Source organism: Brachycentrus maculatus, unplaced genomic scaffold, assembly GCF_059751285.1.
Source record: "Brachycentrus maculatus isolate JH-2025_06_01 unplaced genomic scaffold, ASM5975128v1 h1tg000304l, whole genome shotgun sequence".
NCBI classification, from domain to species: Eukaryota; Metazoa; Arthropoda; class Insecta; order Trichoptera; family Brachycentridae; genus Brachycentrus; species Brachycentrus maculatus.
The window spans coordinates 453601-475000 of NW_028281054.1; the positions used below are offsets into that span (position 1 = coordinate 453601).

Genomic DNA, 21400 nt, shown 5'->3' on the forward strand with positions numbered 1-21400 from the left:
AAATTTTATTTTCACATATTTTTTTGGATCTTTATCAAAATATTTGTATTCACTATCTTTTTGCTTTTATTAATTCCGAGTAGAGATTTATATTGCTCAATAACGAAAAAATATTATTGGAGAATAAATAACGTTGAGAATATTTGAGAAAATACGTAGAGTTTTTTTTTGCAAAATCGTTCAAAGCGCACTAATGAGAGACTTTTTTTGCTTGTTTGAACATTTCTTTTGTCTATGGTATGTTTTGACATTTCACTATACTGCTTTCACCTTGAATTTAGACTCTAGAAGCCGGGGGGGTAAAACTGCTAAAATCTCGTTAAAACGCGACATTTACTTTTTAAAATGATAATAGACAATAATGTGTAAAAATTGGTAGATAGTAGAATAATCGTAGAATTAAATCATAGTTATTGGATACATAAATAGAATAGCACAAACATGGGATTGACGGATTTGAATGCAACAGAGTAAAGGCTGAATAAAGAAACTTTCACTAAACTCCTGAACCCTTTTCATAAATGTCACATTCCTTTCTTTTTCTATGTTGAAAATAATAAAAAGACATTGCTCATGTAAACCTACTTTGTTACATTCATATAATTGTAATTTTAATAAAACAAATTAAAGTTTAAATAGTATTTGACCTAAAACATATTTTTTCAGTAGTTGAATTTTTTTTTTGAATTACCTAACGTCCAAGTGACTCTGTAATCTAGCTACGGCTTATGAAACACCGTTTATCATGTCCCTACTCAGGCTTCAACTTTATAAGTTTCATAGCCTATGCCTACTTGTGAGTGGATTTACTCTTTATGTTTATAGTTACTATAATTTCATGTAATTCATAAGTGAAAATTCTAGGCAAAAACACTCCCTTGAATTCTTATTTCTAGCCGCCACCGAAATCACAACCAGTGGGGATCTGTCACATCTAGCCTCGAGTGTCATTACACCCGGCCTCACATTGTTGGGAGGAGTCTAACATCTTTATGCAATTATTATTAGTCTGTGGCCACAGGTTTTCGGGTTTTTTTGGCGGAGTAGATTTGCGAATACCGACGCCGAAAAAATATATTGCGACGTTTACAGTTCATTCGAAACGCACATAGTCACAAAATGAATTTTGAAAGAAGGGAATCAGATAGGAGGTCGGATCCATCGCATCCCGACAATCCTATAGTTTTTCTGGAAATATCCATCGACGGGGAGAGAGGTTCGATTTTAATTTTTGTTATTGTAGATAAGTGTATCCGGTGTTCACTCTCTCCATGTTTGTTTGTAGGTACAACTACTTATGTCGCTAGAGACGTATCAAATAAATTCAAACATCAATTAAATTCCAGCTCAAACAACAACAAAAATATCTTGTGGTTTATTTATCTTTTGGACAATATACAATTGGTGAAGAGTAATACACTACAAGCAGCATTCTACATTTAATTAATACTTTTCTGAGTTCCATCCCAGAGTTATATACCCTAGATTATGGGACATTCGTAAAAATTACGACGGACATACAATTTACGGAGAGTAGCACAAGTAAATAATGTAGTGACAGCTAGCATGTATCTTTTACACCTCAACCTTTTTTGACATCTCAACATAGATGAAGAATATGGATGTCCGGGCATTTACAGGGCTTACGACCTGTCATAGGCTTAATAAAGTGATCACTTTACGCATGTGTAACATTCACCAATTCTACCAATTTACTTTATTTATAAAAAAAATAATTGTAAAACGAACCCCCTCTCTAAACACAAGTATCTACTTTATTAGAGAGGTAGAAACAGTATATTTGAAATGTTTACTATTTATATTTATATATTGTATTTTGTAAAAAAAAAATTAAAAAAAAAAAGATTGACAACCACACTTCTCAAATTTTTGGAACTCTTATATATATTGATCAATCTCAGTATGTGTTCACAACAGCCATCTATGTTGAAATAAGGAAAGCTTTTATTATGTATGCAGCATGTATCTTAATTTTTTACCGATATTTTATGTTGTTATTTCATAGGTTGTTTCTCAAAAAACATGTTGCATTTATTTTTTAAATGTCATGGTAAAATTTGGGTATTTCTTATTGTCATACATTTTACGATAGTCCCATATTAAGGTACATTGAAACAAGTCCCGTGGTCTTTGAAATTCTTATACATAGTGTTGGTAGAGAGCGGGAGATGCTTATAAGCGTTCTATTTGCTTACTTTTGGTAGAGCGTGAGAGACGCCAAAAAACGTTATACCGATAGGAATTGGGTTTGCGAAAAATTTCTTCGCGCGGCTGGGTAAATTGGCGTAGATCAGATGTAAAGAAAAAAAAGTCTAAACGCTTCCCCTTCTCTAACACATTGTTTGCGTGAAATGCTTAAAAGTGACTTTTACATACTGTTGGTAGAGATTGTTTCAAACCCAATTTCAATCTGTACCAACAGTGTGTACGTACTGTTTTACATACTGTTGGAATAGATTGGAATTGAGTTTGCGGTTACTTGTGATTAGTATGCTCAGAGTCGGACGGCAGACTGTCTGAGTATAATTAGGGTCAGGGTTGATGAAAAAACTGCCCCAAGACAATGTGTTAAGAGAAACTTACCAAACAGATGCTGGATCTCTTGTTGATGTAGTCTATTGAGGTTTACAAGATTACTTATGGGTATAATTACCCTATTAAACTGTAAAAATAAACGAAATGAAATATTTGTGTATAATATTGGATTCATAATTAACCTTGAATACAAATTTTTAACATGTTTATAAAAAAAAAAAAAAAAATTTTTTTCCTTAGTAGATCGAGGAATAAATTAAATAAAGATACAGCAGAACTTATTTATAAAAGTATCGTTATTCCACATGTAGATTACTGATCAACAATATTATATTTAGCAAATGAAGGAAATTTAAATAAATTAGAAATTGCACAAAATAAAGCGATGAGAATAGTTCTTAAGAAAAATAAATATAAAAATGAAGAAAAAATGAGAGAAGAACTAAACTGGTTATCTATAAAAAAGAGATTAAAATTTAGTATGCTGACATTTTTACATAAATTTTTTAACGATAAAATAGTTTTAAACAAAATTTGTTATGAACATTTAACAAGAAAAAATGATAAAATAAGACTGTCATTGATGAAAATAACAGAGTCGCAAAATTGTTTACTGTATAAGGGTTTAAAAATGTATGATGAGATGCCTGAATGAATGAAGAATGAAAAGAATCTGAAAGAATTTAAAAATAAATGTTTTGTTTACTGTAAGGAAATGTAAATATATATATGTAGATGTAGGAAATTAAGTGTACAAAATAGTTTATATTATGTAACATAAGCTAACTTAAGAAATAATAAAAAAAAAATAAAAAAAATTCTGTTGTTTTATAGCTGGCAGAGTGATTATTGAGCTTAAGAAAAATATTGTTCCCCGGACTGCTGAAAACTTTAGGTGCTTATGCACAGGAGAACGCGGGATCGGTAAACTGGGAAAACCTCTGCACTACAAAGGATCGAGGTTTCACAAAGGTATTTGTTTGAAACAAATGTTTCAATTCATAATTTGTTTAAATTGAGTTTCATAGTTTGATGCCACGAGTGCATTAACGCGCTCTCCAATTCCGTGCTTGCCAGGCCGGCCATACAAAATGAGCGCCGTGTTCAAATATGGTGTTTGAAAATGATGCGGAATGCATCGAAACACGTGTCACGGTAGATTTTAAGAAATAGTGGTATTTACTAAGTGAAATTTACATTAAAAATATAGATATGTAGTTAAATATATATGTATATATGTAAAAAAAAACATTGAAGCATTGAATGAATATATATTTTTCCAGCAATTGTTCTTTTCATGGTGCAAGGTGGAGATATTCTAACCGATAAGGGGTTAGCTGGTGAGAGTATTTACGGAAAAACTTTCGATGATGAAAATTTTATCCTCTCTGTGAGTATCTTACTTGATATTTTAGTAAAAAGTAAATTTTTATAAAAGTGAGGTGAGATACGTTCCAAAAGATTCCCCGAAATTTAAACAAAATTTAAATTTACAAAATGGGAAATTACCTTATAGAAAATTTAAAAATGATTCTCTGAATATTTTTTTTTGCAAAATTGTTTCTTTTTGTTTGGTATATACAAAATCAACAATACTTTTCTCAAATCGCTCACTCCTTTCAAGAACGTCATAAATCGTCAATTTTCAGTTGTGCATGTTTTCGGAATGCCCAAAAAACGTACTATATCCCAGCAAAAGAGGCATATTTTTAACTTAATATTTACCCGCTACAGGGCAGAAAGTGTTGTTTTGGCATTTTGAAGAAAAGGTATTGTTTAATAATTTTTTTAAATATATTAAATATTTTTCAAATGGAGAAAAAACCTTCAGGTTTTACCTAAATGGATCTATTGCACAGTAAAAAGTTCAATAAGTGGGTTGATGTTTATTTTTAATACATTGTATTATATTTTTAAGCTGTAAAACGTTCTCCTAAAAAAACAAGTTTTTTGATTTATGACGTTCTTGAAAGGAGTGAGCGAAATACTAACCGTCTTTTTTTATTTTTTTTATTTTTTTTTGGTAATTGTAATTTCAGTATATCTTTCCGCTATCAGTGGAAAACACATCAAACTACTCAAATAAAACTGCATTTTGTAATAAATATACTGGTGTTTATTTTAAAATAATTGCAATTTGAGAAAACAACAGAAATTTTTCATACACAATAAGCTGTCAGTCAAGGTCATGTAAAATTGGCTCATCCTTGGAGTTTTCACTATCGATTCGCACCCTACGATTGGTAAAGATTATTTCATCTTCACTGTCACTACTTTGAGTATGACAAACAATTTCGTGCGATGTTTGACAATTCACTCACTCCTTTCAAGAACGTCATAAATCAAAAAACTTGATTTTTCAGGAGAAGGTTTTTTAAGTTTGAAAATATAATATAATGCATTAATTTAGACATCAAGCCACTTACTGAACTTTTTACTATGCAACAGATCTTTTTAGGTAAAACTTGAAGGTTTTTTCTCCATTTGAAAAATATTTATTGTATTAAAAAAAATAATTAAACAATACGTTTTCTTCAAAATGCAAAAACAACACTTTCTGCCCTATAGCGGGTAAATATTAAGCTAAAAATATGCCGCTTTTGCTGGGATATAGTACATTTTCTGGGCATTCCGAAAAACTGAAAATTTACGATTTTTGATTTATGACGTTCTTGAAAGGAGTGAGCGAATTGCTTTCAACATCGCTATTGGACAAATCCAACATTGTAACGGCGAAAACAAAAGGTTTTTATAAAAAAATGTATTTCTATTTTTTACTTAGAAAACTTGTTTTCTAGGGATGGATTTCTAGGGAAGACATTGAAAAGAAGAGTGAATGCTGGGAACAGAGTGAATGGTGCACTAAAATCAGTTTTAGTAAATAAAAATCTATCAGTTAAAGCTAAACTGGCAGTACACAACCCAGTTCTGGTTCTAACCCTTATGTATGGAAGCGAAGCATGGAGTTGGCAAAAGAAGGATGAAAGCAGACTGAATGCAGTCGAAATGCGATCCCTCAGACGAATGTGTGGCAAAACGATGTTTGACAGATGTTCGAATGATGAAATAATGAAAGAATGCAAGGCTGAGATAAGCATTATCGATAAAATTAAGAAAGGTGTGTTAAGATGGTTTGGACATGTGGAACGTATGAGTGAGGAAAGAACGGTTAAACAAATTTATGAAGCGAATGTAGTTGGAAAAAGAAGCAGAGGAAGACCGAGGAAAACTTGGCTCAATCAGGTATGTCAAATATTTGAAAGCGGCCGGTTCAGGAGTCGTAATAATCGTCGAGTATGTATGAGGAGATGCATGAATGTAGAAGAGGCGAAGAATGTTTGCAAAGACAGAGTGGTGTGGCGTTCGATTCTCTCTGCCCACCCCTGCGGGGAAGCGGTGTGATGGTTAGTTAGTTAGTTACTTAATATAACTTACATTTGTGTATTTCCGAATATTATTGACAAATCAGATGTTTAGAAACGTGCACACTGCGACACAGACTCCCAGTTCAACCGCCAAAATACACTGGGGTCATCGTCAGTATATCGACAGGTCGCACTTTTGGCAAATTATACCAGAGTTAATATATCAATTCTCAGCACTCTAGCGGTTAATTGCTAATATTCTATGACAGATGATAAAGTTTTTTTATTTATTTATTTTTCTGCAAAAATGTTAATAAAACCAGTATATAACCACTAACCGAGATTTTTATGTCTACCGGTTTCGAGACGTACCCGTCTCTTCGTCAGGACAATCACTACCTCAGCATGCAAATAATACTACTCTTCACTACCATAGCACTTAAAACTATACAAAATGTTTAACACATGCGATTTTTGGTCGACCCGAAGACCAACACTCACTAAAGGTTTCAGCACCAACATGCGTTACGAGCCGAGGTTAAACATGTTTTTTTTATTAATTAATTAAATTAATTAAACCATATCCGCTCCCTAGGTGGAGCATATGGAGTCCACAAACTGTCTCCATGCTTTTCTGTCGGCTGCCAGCTCCCTTGCATCCTCCCAAGTCAGATCCGCGTCCCGAAGTTCTGACGAGAACTGCCGACGAATTGTCAGCAGTGGTCGTCCTGGGCGGTGCGAACCTGATGCTTTTTTTATACTGATTTTTGACAATTGAGTTGAAGCTAGAAATATTGTCGTATTTAGTGTCATTTTGTATTTATCGTCAATCACGTTTGCAGCACGATGAAGGTGTAATCAGCATGGCGAATGAGGGTATTCCCAATACAAACTCTTCACAATTTTTCTTTGCCACGGTGCCGTGCACGCACCTAGATGGCAGAAACGTTGTGTTTGGAAAGGTACTCAGAGGAATGGATCTCATTACGGAAATGGACAAGCTCGAACAGACTGAAAACAACATGCTTCTTGTGGTAAGATGAATGTTCACTGTTTTTATTTTTATTTATGGGGATTATTGCTATTGAACTATGCCTTCAAACAAGAATTAGTAAGAAGCGTGTTTAACCTTTTCCCTTACGGTGCAAAAAAAAATCCGAGTGCACCGGTGATATGTATTTTATACATTCATTCAAACCCTTATCCGCACCCCAATGGTGCATGGGGCACTGCATCATATAAACGCAGTGTTATCTTGATCGTTAACACATGAAGGAAAGGTCAGCTCCCCGCTTCCGGTACCAGTCCAAGGTAATATTGAATAAATAAAAGAGTGAATAAATCACTTTTATTTATTTGACCCCACCCTGGGAATCGAACCCGGGACCTCCAGTATGGTAGCCGAGCGTGCTGACCATTACACTACGGAGGCGGACAAAATGTATTTTGTACACCATTGATTAACTAACTAACTAACTAACCATCACGCCGCTTCCCCGCAGGGGTAGGCAGAGAGAATCGAACGCCACACCACTCTGTCTTTGCAAACATTCTTTGCCTCTTCTACATTCATGCATCTCCTCATACATACCCGACGATTATTACGACTCCTGACCCGGCCGCTTTCAAGTATTTGACATACCTGATTGTGCCAAGTTTTCCTCGGTCGTCCTCTGCTTCTTTTTCCAACTACATTCGCTCCATAAATTTGTTTAACCGTTCTTTCTTCACTCATACGCTCCACATGTCCAAACCATCTCAACACACCTTTCTTAATTTTATCGATAATGCTTATCTCAGCCTTACATTCTTTCCTTATTTCATCATTCGAACATCTATCAAACATCGTTTTGCCACACATTCGTCTGAGGGATCGCATTTCGACTGCATTCAGTCTGCTTTCATCCTTCTTTTGCCAACTCCATGCTTCACTTCCATACATAAGGGTTGGAACCAGAACTCCATTGTGTACTGCCAGTTTAGCTTCCGCTGATAGATTTTTATTTGCTAAAACTGATTTTAGTGCACCATTCACTCTGTTCCCAGCATTCTATAAAAATGATACACCATATATATATGAAAATGTGGTTTAAAAACGGGAAAAATGTGAATATTCCTAATTGTTGCTTTAATTGACCATAGTAGAAGTTGAAATGTAACAATTTTGTAATGTTAGCTCTGGTAAGTATCTCAAAATGAGAAAAAAAATACATCGCAAGTAGCCGCAATAACTAACGTAGCGCCATGACTGCCTCGTACGACGGTATGCGCACTACTAAACTTTCGACGACATGTGCGTATAAGCAAAGCAACGGTACGCGCGCACACTCTGAGAAACATTTGTGGATTGGTGATTTTATCCTCGATTTTTTCAAAAATGATTTATTTCCGTCGCTGCAAATGAATAACTTTATAAAGGGTCCGCCAAATAACTTTTTTTTTTCAAAAACAGGGCGCAAAACATCGAGTGTAGCTTCGGCTGTGTGGCACGTAGCGCCGTCCTGTTGAAACCAAATGTTGCCAATATCCTCCTCTTCAATTTTTGTGAACAAAAATCCGTTCAACATGGCCCGATAACGATCGCCATTGACTGTAACGGCCACTCCTTGCTCATTTTCAAAGAAAAATGGCCCAATTATGCCTCTGGACCAAAATCCGCACCAAACAGTGACTCGTTTTGGGTGTACCGGCTTTTCAATGTATGCGTGCGGGTTTTCTGTGCCCCAAATACGACAATTTTGCTTGTTTACATACCCGCCAAGATCAAAATGAGCTTCATCCGAAAAGATGATTTTTTTGGCAAAATCGGCATCTTCTGTAAGTCGATCGCAGGCCCACTCAGCGAAGCGAAAACGCATTGGATGGTCAGTTGGCTTCAACTCCTGAACCAATTGGACTTTGTATGGCGTCATACCAAGGTCTTTATGCAAAATTCGTCTCAATGATGTCTCCGAAATGTTCAATTGTTGAGAACGACGGTGAATTGATGTTGATGGCGCTTCACGCACACTTTCTGCCACAACATCGATATTCTCGGGTGTACGCACTGTTTTTGGCTTTTCACGCTTTGGTTTATCGATGAGGATGCCAGTTTCTTTCACTTTTTTCACAAGATAACGAACATACGGAGCTGACGGTGCTTCTCTTCTTCCAAAAACCGTACGCAATTTTCGCACACATTCTGCAACATTACCATGATTTTCAAAGTAATGTCGCAATATTTCCCAGCGTTGTTCAAGCGTATACACAACCATATTCGCTCAGCGGAAGGATAAAACTAATTATCTGTCAAATCAGACATGAGCTAAGTGTTACCATTCACGAAATAAGCACTAGTTGAAAAAAAAAACTTTAGATGGCGGACCCTATATTATAATACTTTCATGTTAAACATAATTATATTACAGAGGAATACTAAAATTCTGAGCCCGTATCTATTATAATTTGTATTGATATTCTCATTTTAAAAGTCGAGTTGTAGTAAATAGTACGAGTTGTAATATCGAGAGTAGATTATTGTAACAGTATATACACGGGTCTACCAAACAATAAAATGACTCGACTGCAATCAGTGTTAAACGCAGCAGCAAGACTAATTTTTGGAATTTCTAAATTCAGTCACATCACCCCACTACTTCACAAACTCCACTGGTTACGCTTTCCCGAAAGGGTTGAGTATAAACTCTGCCTACTCATGTATAAATCAATACACAATATGGCTCCAGAGTATCTTAAGGAGCTGTGTATTCCAGATGAATTGGTTGATAGACGTCTCACGCTTCGATCGGCTACAACATCTGCAATGGGCAAAGTGATCTTACCAGCTCGCAACCAACGCACTAAATTTGGCAAGCGTGCCTTCGCTGTTGCAGGACCGACGGCGTGGAATGCTCTTCCACCAATGGTTAGAAATAGTGAGAGTGAGATGATCTTTAGAAAAAGACTAAAAACACATTTGTTTGCTAAATCATTTCCACCATAATATTTTCCCCAATTCATTCACAGTGAAGCGCCCTTGAGGTATTTTTTTACGAAAATGGCGCTATATAAGTTATCCAAATTTATTATTATTATTATTATTAAATACACATCACCGGGAGGGGAAGGTTAAAGGAAACAAATCAGAAAATATAACTAATCACTCACACAAATATCGTTCCTTAAAGAATTTTTCCAGTTCATTAATTTTGGATCTATGACTGGGCTCTATTTAATTTACAAATTATGTTACAGGACTGCATAATATCAGACTGCGGAGAGATTGCACCGGGAGAAGATTGGAAAATTGGAGATATAAACTGCCCTATGGACACTTTACCCCCATATCCCATTGATTGTGACTTTGAACCCGATATAACGGTATGTTTTCTTCTGTGTGATTTCGTTCTTCCATTTTCAATTTCTGTGCTGAGTTTTATTTTACGGAGCGGATAAAAACATGTTTGGCAGCTCTGACAGTCACTCTCACCACATATGTACAAAATAACACTTTTTTGTTTTAACCTTTTCTTTACACCCTTATCTGCACCCCAATGGTGCATAGGGCATCTTGATCTTTTACACATGAAGGAAAGGTGATCAGCCCTCCGCTTCAGGTACCAGTCCAGGGTAATATTGAATAAATATTACAGTGAAAAAAATTACTTATATTTATTTTACCCCCCTTGGGAATCGAACCCGGGACCTCCAGAACGGTAGCCGAGCGTGCTGACCATTACACTACGGAGGTGGACAAAACAAATGTGCTTATTGTTTAACTATTTAAGTGATTTTTTTAAAATGTGATTTGCATTTATTATTTACCTTGCTTATTATGTACAAGGTTTATAGATAATTTAGTGGATTTTTGTTTCTTATAGCTAATTCAATATGTTTTCATTTGAATCTGTGCTGGGAACAGGCTTGTGTAATCTAGTGTGGGCCAATCAGGAACTTCTCAGGAGACTGTCATCAGCAGACCTTCCGTTCCACTAGAAGAGGGTTCTCTATTTTGTGTCCTAGCTTGGTTTACGTTACCAATGTCCTTCCATTTTAGTGCTTAACCGGATCCACGCGGCTCGCATAACCGTATGTGTTTTAACAAAACATGTCCCATACGCGGCTGACATAAGCGTTTGTGTTTTTACATTGCTCCAAGTTTCGAACCTCAGTTCAACTTAGAGTGATTTTTTCATGGTGTGGAACTTTGGATAAAATAATACGCCAATCCTTGGCCTTATGACATCTGTTGAAATATCTGACTAATAATTTGTAACATCACAAGCATAAATAAAATAACCATCCCTGATTTTTCTTGTGGTCGGTAATTAGTCCGCGCCATAATCATGCCCTATATCCTGTTTGAATAATCCATGTTCTTTAAAGCTTGAGCCTGCATAAAATACCCGCTATAAAACTTTAAGTTGAATTTACTTCTAAAACCAAATATTTATGACATTTCAAACAACTTAGTGTATTTTACCAGTTTATAGAACATTGAAAACTTTATATATAAGTCAAAATTTCATATTTTCGAGTTAACGTTTTTTTTCCAGTATACCCACGATATTATGCTACACAAATAAAGTAATATTATTTCCAATATTATTCATAATTAAAGTATTTACTTTGTGGTTAGTCATTTTTACTTATTTATTTTTTTACGAAAATGTCATAAATTAATAATATTAGTATATTTCTCACCGGGATTTTGTGTCTACCGGTTTCACACAATCAAGTGATTGTCCTGACGAAGAGATGGGGTACGTCTCGAAACCGGTAGACATAAAAATCTTGGTGAGTGGTTAAATACTAATATTATTAACATTTTTGTACAAAAATAAATAAGTAAAAGAAATATTATCACAATTTGAAAAACCATGTATTATTTTTAAAAAATGTATAAGTATGAAAGAGGCAAACATTGTTCGCAAAACAGATATAGAAAGAAAGTTAATGCATTATTTACGGTATATGATTTCAATACAAATATGAACTGGGGTTATTTGGTATCCCACTTTGAATCCTGTGTAATTTTGAGATGATCAGTACAGGAAAGATTAATCACCTAATGTAAGTATGGAAGAGGCGAAGATGGTTCGCAAAGACAGATAAAGAAAGAAAGTTAATGCATTATTTACGATATATGTAATTTTTAGATGATTAGTACGGGAAAGATTAATCACCTGATGTTTTGACAGTATGACAAGATTCTGGAACTGATATACCGGATGCGTTTGAGCGGGAACTACTTCTTCGCCAAGCAGGAGTACAAGGCCTCCAACAGGCGCTATGAAAAAACCATCCGCTTTGCGGACTGGCTCGCCGACAGGATAACACGTCGCGAGGGCGGGGCTCCGGAGGCCGAGGGCCTACCCATCATGAGGAAGGTGCGCAAGGCGCGGCTGGTGGCCTCGCTCAACCTGGCCGCTGCCAAGCTGAAGATCCGCCACTACAAGGAGGTCATCGCCCTGTGCAATGAGGTAGGTGGCCAAACATGCACGTTTGATTAACCTTTCTCTTACGGTGCTAAAAACTATCGCGTGCAACGGTTATATGTATTTTGCACACCATATGAAAATGTCCGCCTCCGTAGTTTAATGGTCAGCACGCTCGGCTACCGTCCTGCAGGTCTTGTGTTTGATTTCCAGGAGGGGGGGGTCAAATAATTTTAAGTGATTTTTTCACTGTAATATTTATTTAATATTACCCTGGACTGGTACCTGTAGCAGAGGGCTAGTCACCTTTCCTTCATGTGTTAACGATCGAGATAACACTGCGTTTATATGATGCAGTGCCCTATGCATCCTTAGGGTGCGGATAAGGGTTTAAAGAATATGAAAATGCGATGTAAAAACAGGAAAAATGTGAATATTCCTAAATTTTGCTTTTATTGGCCTTAGTTGAAGTTGAAATATAAGAATTTTGTAATGTTAGCTCTGGTAAGTATTTGAAAACGAGAAAAGAAATACATCACAGGTAGCCACCATCGTAGCGGCACGACCACCACGAAGGATGACTTGTGCGCTTCTAAAAAGAGATCGGCGGAAATAGTATCAAGCTGCGTGCACGTGTACGCAAAGCACGGCACGCACACACACACACACTGAGAAACGTTTGTGTATTGGTGATTCTATCCCTTATTTTTTCACAAATTATCTATTTCCGTCGCTGCAAATGAATAACTTTATATTTTGTCTCTATTTATATTTTAATGTAATACGTAATTGCATTACAGAGGAATAGAAAAATACTGAACCCGTATCTATTATATTTTATACATATTGATATTCTCGTTATTAGAGTCGCATTGTAGTAAATACATATCACCGGGAAGTAAAGGTTAAGTCCGCTGTGAATGATTCCAGGTTCTGAAGAAGGACCCCAAATGTCCCAAGGCCTTGTACAGGAGAGGACAGGCGCAGATGCTCATGAACAACCACGCGCTGGGCTTGACAGACTTGCTGGTTGCCAGGACCCTCCGTCCCAACGACGAGAGCCTCAACAAAGTCCTGGAGTACTTCCAAAACGTTGCAAACGAATATTTCCTCAAGGAGAAAAAAATGTGCCAAAAGATGTTTGAGCGTAATTGATTTTCATTTTCCACGAGATGAAAAAAACGGTACAATTTTGAAAATGAGGGACTGAGGATATTTAGAGATTTTTCATTCACAGTTTTGTGTATTTGCGGATAACACCATAAATTTGATATCTTTGTCTCATCATAGATAAAGAAGAATATGGGTATTTACACGTCTGAATATTCACAGGGCTTTTTTTTCCTTGGGGGTCAAGGGATTTTGCATCCCTTATGTCACCGCGACCATGTCAGGTCTATTGTGACTTTACAGGGCTTACCATAGGCTGGTTTGAACGATCACTTTATACATGTGTAGCATTTACCATTCAACCCATGGTTGACTACCTCACTACACACTATAATTTTCGAAACTTGTATATATCATAGTCATACAGGAGAAAGTAACCAAGTGCATTTTTTTACAAAAACGTGATCATTGACTATTTGATATCTTACTAGATTGATATTGCCGTGGAAAAATCCCAAGGCGATTTTAAACATGGAAGTATAATATAATGACTTGTTAAAAATAACTAACTGCATTGATTTTTATTTTTTCGCCAAGCAAAAGTGACTTAAATGGCCCTCCTGAACATTTTACGTTTTGTTAGTTGGTCACTTTCTCCTGTATGACTACGATATGTATATGTATAAACCCTGATCCCGTATATTCCGGAGTCAGGAGATCTGTCTTCTGCCCACACCTCTGTCGACCCTCTATTTTCCCTTTTATAATTAGGTGCAATAGCTCGTGCTTCTCTCCTCTTAGCACATGTCCCAGATAGGACACCTTCCGGACCTTGATATCAGTCAGCAACTGTCTCCCTGCTCTTTGGAGCACATTTGCGTTGCTGACTTAATCGGTCCATGGAATGCGTAGCATTCTACGATGTATTCACATTTCAAAATTATCGATGTTTTATTTCATAGGTATTCTTTGACAGCGTTATTACAGTGACATCACACAGTTTTTGTTTTTATCCATCCGCATATCAGTTTATTTTATAAAATTTTTTATTATTTTCAATATGTATACAAGTATACATATTAAATGATTACATGTTTTATTTCAACATTATTGATATATGGATATTTTCAATATAAATCACGTTTTAAACAAGTTTTGATATAAATCATATCATAAATCATGTTTTATATCGGCCGTACATGTATGGCCATATTCCCGGACCGGTTAATGCCTTGCAATAATGCATTATTTCATCAGGAAAAACACCTTTTTATTTCTTTTATGTATTGAAAATTTCCATATGACAAACTTTTTTAAATTGTGATTTTGTAATGTGGATGTTGGAATGTATTGATCTTGAATTTGATATTGTGTGTTTGTAATATGTCTTTAAATATGCATGTTCATTGTTACACGTAGCTGTTATCAATGTAATTGATTTGTGACATTTTGCACGATCATGTTGCAGTTTTGTAATAATTTTTAAGATAGTTGTATCACATCTTTATCGCATTTAATTCAACAATTTTTATATCCGCATTTGTGCACTTTTGATTTACTATGAGAAGATATAGTGAATGCATCAAATGCATGTCAAATATGCCCCAAAATTTAATTAATTTTGTACTAGCCCACGTTTTTTCACTAATAGCGGAATTTCCATTTGAGATTCTGTTCTTCTGTCCTCTCTCATTTGTTTCACGAGTCCAAACCATCTCAACGCACCTTTCTTAATTTTATCGATAATCCTAGCCTTTCTTTTCTTATTTAATAATTCAAACATCTATCATATCTTAGTCATACAGGAGAAAGAGACAAAATGCATTTCTTACAAAAACGTGATCATTGACTATTTGATATCTTACTAGCTTAATATTGCCCTGAAAAAATCCCAAAGGATTTTAAACTTGAAAGTATAATATATAGACTTGTTAAAAATGACTAACTGCGTTGATGTTTGTTTTCTTGCCAAGCGAAAGTGACTTAAATTGCCCTCTTGAACATTTTATGTTTTGTTAGTTGGTCATTTTCTCCTGTACGACTATGATATATCGTTTTGCTACACATTCGTCTGAGTGGTCGCATTTCGGCTGCATTCAGTTTACTTTCATCCTTCTTTTGCCCAACTCCATAGTTGGTACCAGGTTTCCATTGTGTTCTGCCAGTTGAGTTTTCACTGTTATGCTTTTATTTGTCATACTAATTTCACTGCACCATTCACTCTGTTCTCTGCTATCAATCTCCTTTCAATATCTTTATCAGTCTTCTATCCCCAGAAAATATACTTCCCAAACATACAAAATTATCTACCGATTCTATAATTTCCCCGTTTACTACTATTTTACATATAGATATACATTCATTTCCAAACACCAAGACTTTAGATTCGTCAACATCCATCAGCAAATCACTTTCATACGCTTTTCAGGTTTTCTCTGCTTTTGGCATATATGTATAATTATGATATATTATTTCGGTAAAAAGAGATAACTCACAACAGAGATTAACACAACAGGGTTTGTGTTCATATCATTTGGGTTCAAACTACCAATACATTCCCCTGCCAAAAAAAAGGTACTGCAGGCTTTGATTATTTATTAATTTTTTTTATGGAAACATATTGTAAAATATGTTTTTCTCAGACGTATTTTGTAGAAACGATTGTATACACAATTTTAGCCATAGTGTACGGCATGACTGAAAGGTATAAAACTGAATAGAAAGTTTTTTTTGTGATATTTGAAACACGGTTAAACACATTATCACAGACTTGATCAAGAAATAGTTATCTATGTATAGGCTATTTACTAAGCTCATCCTGGAATTTAATCCTGCAAAGAAGTGAAAATGGGCAACTTTAGATATGTAAGCATTTGAATCGAAATATTACATCTTAATTTTTATTGTATGCATATGAACTATTTTACAAACTCTGTTATCGTAATCTTATAAAGTAATGAATTAGTTGTAAGGAAACGTATTGCCACGTGTGTGTCTGGGTCTGAAACAGGAAATATGTATCAATTTGTCATTTTTTGTTGTTTTAAAAAATGTATGTGTGTTGTATATATGTACGAGTGACATCATAAAACAAAATTTAATATATTTAGAAGTTAAAGTATTCACCTCTCCGACGCACACACTCAGTGTTGCCATATATATATATATATAAAAAATCTGAATCAAATAGTCTAGAAATCTGTATAAAATCCGTACAGAATGAATAACCCAAAATCTGTGTAGGTGCCTATTTGCCATTGCTTTAAAATCTTGATACAAATAGCACAACCTGTTAAACAGAACTCACAGTATGTATATTCTTCACCCTTTTCACTTGTTTCTAAACAAGTCTTTAAATAATTAGCTTCCAACCAGCACTGATTAAAACGTTGCGTATTACGCGACGTGTTTAAAAAATGAACACTCAGTCGCATGAACAAAATAGACATGTTTTGGGGAATCCTGCAGTACGCTGCGTAAATTGCGTAATGTTCTATGACAAGACAAAATAGTACCCTACCCAATAATAAATAACGCACTCCAGTATAAAACAAATTCTCACCTATACTTATTATAAAATGTTAATCACGCTCGAATTTAAAAATATTTTCATTCTTCTATTTTATCATATACTATGTCCAATTCCAAAAATGTGTATAAAACTAAAAGTACTACCTAAGAGTAAAATCTCATCTGTAACGGCAGCCTAAAATCTGTATCAATACAGATAAATCTGTATATATGGCAACACTGCACACACTTTTCCCAATAATGTTTCCACTTTTGGTAACAGTCCTGGAAAGCTGGATGTCCTTCAGCCCTTTCATTGCATTAATCTCGGGAATTGTCTCAAATCTCCTTCCTTTTAAAGGTCCTTTGAGTTTGGGGAACAAGAATAATCAGTTGGATGGATAGGGATCTAATATTTGGCCAAAAACTCGTGATTTCTGAAACCTGAATGGGCTGAAGCTTTTTCGTCAAACACTTATAACTGTTCCTCTCCATCCACCCTACATACCTGATCTCGCTTTTTCTAACTTCTTTGTTGTTCCCTACAAACTCAAAAGACCCTTGAAAGAAAGAAGATTTGAAACGATTCCCGAGATTAAGATAAATGCAATGATCATCACAAAGAAACGCTCCAGGACTGTTTCCAAAATTGGAAACACCATTTGGATAAGTGTGTGCGTCTGGGAGGTGAATACTTTGATGGGCACCCAGACATATCGCTCACTCCTTTCAACAACGTCATATATCAAAAATCGTCAATTTTCAGTTATGCATGTTTTCCGAATGCCCATAAAATGTACCATATCCCAGCAAAAGCGGCATATTTTTAACTTAATATGTACCCGCTACAGGGCAGAAAGTGTTGTTTTTGCATTTTGAAGAATTAAAATTGTTTGATTATTTTTTAAAACATACTATGTAAATATTTTTCAAATGAAGTTAAAACATTCAGCTTTTACCTAAAAAGATCTGTTGCACAGTAAAAAGTTCAATAAGTAGCTTGATATTTATTTTTAATACATTTTATTGTATCTTTAAACTTTAAAAACGATCTCCTGAAAAATCATGAAGTTGAAAGGAGTGAGCGATATGTATATCTTCTAAATAAAGTACATTTTGTGTTATGACAGTCTACGTATCGAACAGCCATTTAGATATGTAATGAGATGTTTATTCGTTAAGAATCCTATTTTTTAATGCTGCCATACATACTGACATCAGTAAAAATGTTTTAAATGAAGTCATTGATATGTCAACCTATACGATATACTTTTTTTTTATTGATTTGAAATTAGTTCTAAGGAAAATTATACCATACATTTAAGACAATTATTTCAAGATTTTTTATCCTCAGACACGTTGACTGCCAATAGGGTTAAAAAAATTATGTAAAACATAATTTTTTTTTTGTTTTAAGGTTTTGTTTCGTAAAATAGATGTTTGTATTGTACAATAGTTGTATTTTTTCAATACAATTTTGTGTCAAATTATTGAGTTTTTTTGTGTGTTAGATACGGGTAACAGACACTGCGTAATTGGGAGTATTGAAAAGATGGCGCTGTGTCAACCGCCATGTTGGTTGCAAGTGGTCGAGGTCAATCGGAATAGCGATTTACAAATTTATACAGCACGCGCGTGTCTGACAGCTCAAAAGTGTGAAGTCAAAATAATGTGTAAAGTGTCAGCAGCCGGTGACCGACAAGGCGCAGTCGGAATGTTTTGTGTCAACCACTGGTGACCGACAAGGCGCAATCGGAATGTCTTATATCAGCCAACGGTGGCTGACATGGCAGTCAACGTGTTAAGCAGGAGTGACCTATAAACAGAAATGGTTCTTAATTGGGTAATATAATTAAATAAGTGTAATTTTATTTGGCTGTGAATTTGTAACGGACAACTATACTCTGTAGATCTCAAAATACAATTATTCAATTATTTTCTTCAATGATGTTGCTATTTTTTTAAAGTAAAAATGGTGCATTCTTACCTCAAAACCATTCAATGATCCTTCCAACATATGTAAGTCACAAATAAACTAATTTGAATTTAAACAATATATATATGTTTATATATATATATTATTATATCTTAAGTTCCAACTATCAAAAAAAAAAAGGCATTTTTTTCTCAGTATTTAAGGAAAGATTTTTCTTACAAAATTGTCAGTCTGAAAGTTTGTGTGCATCATAGTTTTATTTTAAAAACTGTATGTGTAACAATTTATAATTTTTAATCTGGGAGATATTTTTCCGTGTTATTCAAGGCATCACTGTAATCTCGACAATGTACTTTTTTTTCTAGTTAAGTGTCAAAATTAGGGTTACCATTCATGTCAATACTTTATGATATGTTACCGTTATTAGGTATAAGTCTGAGAATGTTCCGGTATTCAGTCAAGTTACGTTGAATTTAATTTTCACTGAAGTTGTAAACCTTAGATTACGGGACATTTGCAAAATTCACAATGGACATCCAATTTGTGGTGAGCAACGAGGCAACACATGTAATGAATGTTGTCACAGCTAGCATGTATCTTAATTTTTTCACTCATTTTATTATAGTAATTTATATAAAGTTCTACAAAACATATTGCACTTATTTTTAAATATTTTTAGTAATCGTTTTTAATGAAACGGTAACCTAAACTACCTCAATTATGCCAGCTCCCATTTTTATGTCAGCGAAAGCAAAAAACCCCAGAGATAAACCCATTATGTCGGATCACGGAAGGGCATCAAAAGAGTATAAAAGCAAAGTCACGTTTGAACTGTGTTTGAACCCGTTGAAGTCTGGAAATTGGATCTTGTCCATTCAAAATGACGAGGAGTTCAACAAGCTGCTTTTCTCTAAAGTTCTTAAAAAAAATTCGAACTTATTTTTTTAATGTTATTAGTAAACACTGTTGGTAAATGTGAGTTTTGATTATCGTCATTCGTTTTACGATAGTACCGTATTAAGGTACTTTGAAACAAGTCCTGTGGTCTAGGGTTAATCATAATTAAAAAAATATATATATTATGTATAAAAGTTCATACATTTGCTGTTAGTAAATGTGATTTTTTCGGTCATAATGTTCTAGCATGGGCTCTCTGGAATGTGGTAGCCATAGGGGGGCTTGCACACTACCTGGAATTTTACCGTCCGGCAGTCCGGTTTTGAAAAATAAAAGCGACTACGACAGTTTATCGTGATCGAATTTACACGCAACATGTTCACGCACCGATCAAGAGCACCGATCCGAGGAAAGATGGACAAAAGCACAAGCCAATCCAAGCCAATCCAAGCCAATCATTGTTTTATCACGCTAACTGAAGTGCCGGACGTTAAATTCCGTGTAGTGCACAAACGCCCAGTCTTATTAAAATTGTCTTAGTTGGTGATTGGATAATATTAAAAAAATATCTTTATTATTTCTGGGTGAACTGAAAACTATGACTGGATATTTGTCTTTTTTTTATTGAACATATTTTTATTATTATTATGGATATTATATGATGTAATGAATGTTTACTATGTATTTTTATATGGATATCAAATATATGAATGGATTTTAATAAATGTTAATATCATGAAACTGTTTTTTATTTTTTCCTTTAGTTTATGATTATCTCATCCCCCCATTTTTTCTGACAAGTTTAATGGTATTGTTATTTTCCAAGAATAAACACTATTAATAATGAATAAACATTTAATACATCGAGGGTATACTGGCAAAAAATGTTAACTCTAAAATCCCTGTTTGAATAATCCCTGTTATTATTTTTTTTTATCCTGAATAAAATACCCGCTTTTAAACTTAAAGTTGGATTTACATTTAAAACCACATATATCGTAGTCATACTGGAGAAAGTGACCAAGTGCATTGTTTTACAAAAACGTGATCATTGACTATTTGATATCTTACTTGCTTAATATTGTCCTGAAAAAATCCCAAAGGATCTTAAACTTGGAAGCATAATATATTGACTCGGTTAAAATGACTAACTGCATTGATGTTTATTTTCTTGCCAAGCAAAAGTGACTTAAATGGCCCTCCTGAACATTTTAGTAGTTGGTCACTCGTTGGCCCTCGTTTTGGTAGTTGGTCACATTCTCCTGTACGACTGCGATATATGAGATTTCAAACTAGTTAGTGTATTTTGCCAGTATATAGAGCGTCAATAACTTTATAATAAAATGCATCATTAAGTCAAAATTGTATATTTTCGAGTTAAGGTTTTTTGCCAGTACACCCATGATATGTTTCGCTGTGATGTAATATATGAGTATAAGCGCCCTTGAGGTAGTATTTTTATAAAAATGGTGCCATATAAATTATCCAAAAATTTTCATGGGGTGAGTATAAAAATGTTAATTTTTGTAGGATAATAAAAATCATATACAATCATATCGACATCTCAACAAAGATGAAGAAGAATCCGGGTTTGATGAATTGATTCGGCA

At 34.6% G+C, this 21400-nt stretch overlaps 1 protein-coding gene across 1 annotated transcript; it reads left to right on the plus strand.

Annotated features, from left to right (window-relative positions):
* Nucleotides 1-1000: 1000 nt before the first annotated feature.
* Cyp40 (Cyclophilin 40) lies at nucleotides 1001-14986 on the plus strand. Its single transcript, XM_088267740.1, has 7 exons — nucleotides 1001-1216; nucleotides 3391-3528; nucleotides 3840-3946; nucleotides 6764-6955; nucleotides 10155-10280; nucleotides 12101-12382; nucleotides 13268-14986. Exons 1-7 carry the CDS (start codon nucleotides 1120-1122, stop codon nucleotides 13490-13492), a joined length of 1167 nt encoding a protein of 388 aa, XP_088123866.1. The 5' UTR covers nucleotides 1001-1119; the 3' UTR covers nucleotides 13493-14986.
* Nucleotides 14987-21400: the final 6414 nt, after the last annotated feature.

Coding starts and splice junctions, on each gene's coding strand:
- Cyp40 (XM_088267740.1), top strand. CDS start 1,120: ATGAATTTTGAAAGAAGGGAATCAGATAGGAGGTCGGATCCATCGCAT. Junction 3,947..6,763: donor ATGAAAATTTTATCCTCTCT/GTGAGTATCTTA, acceptor TCACGTTTGCAG/CACGATGAAGGTGTAATCAG. Junction 6,956..10,154: donor AAAACAACATGCTTCTTGTG/GTAAGATGAATG, acceptor ATTATGTTACAG/GACTGCATAATATCAGACTG.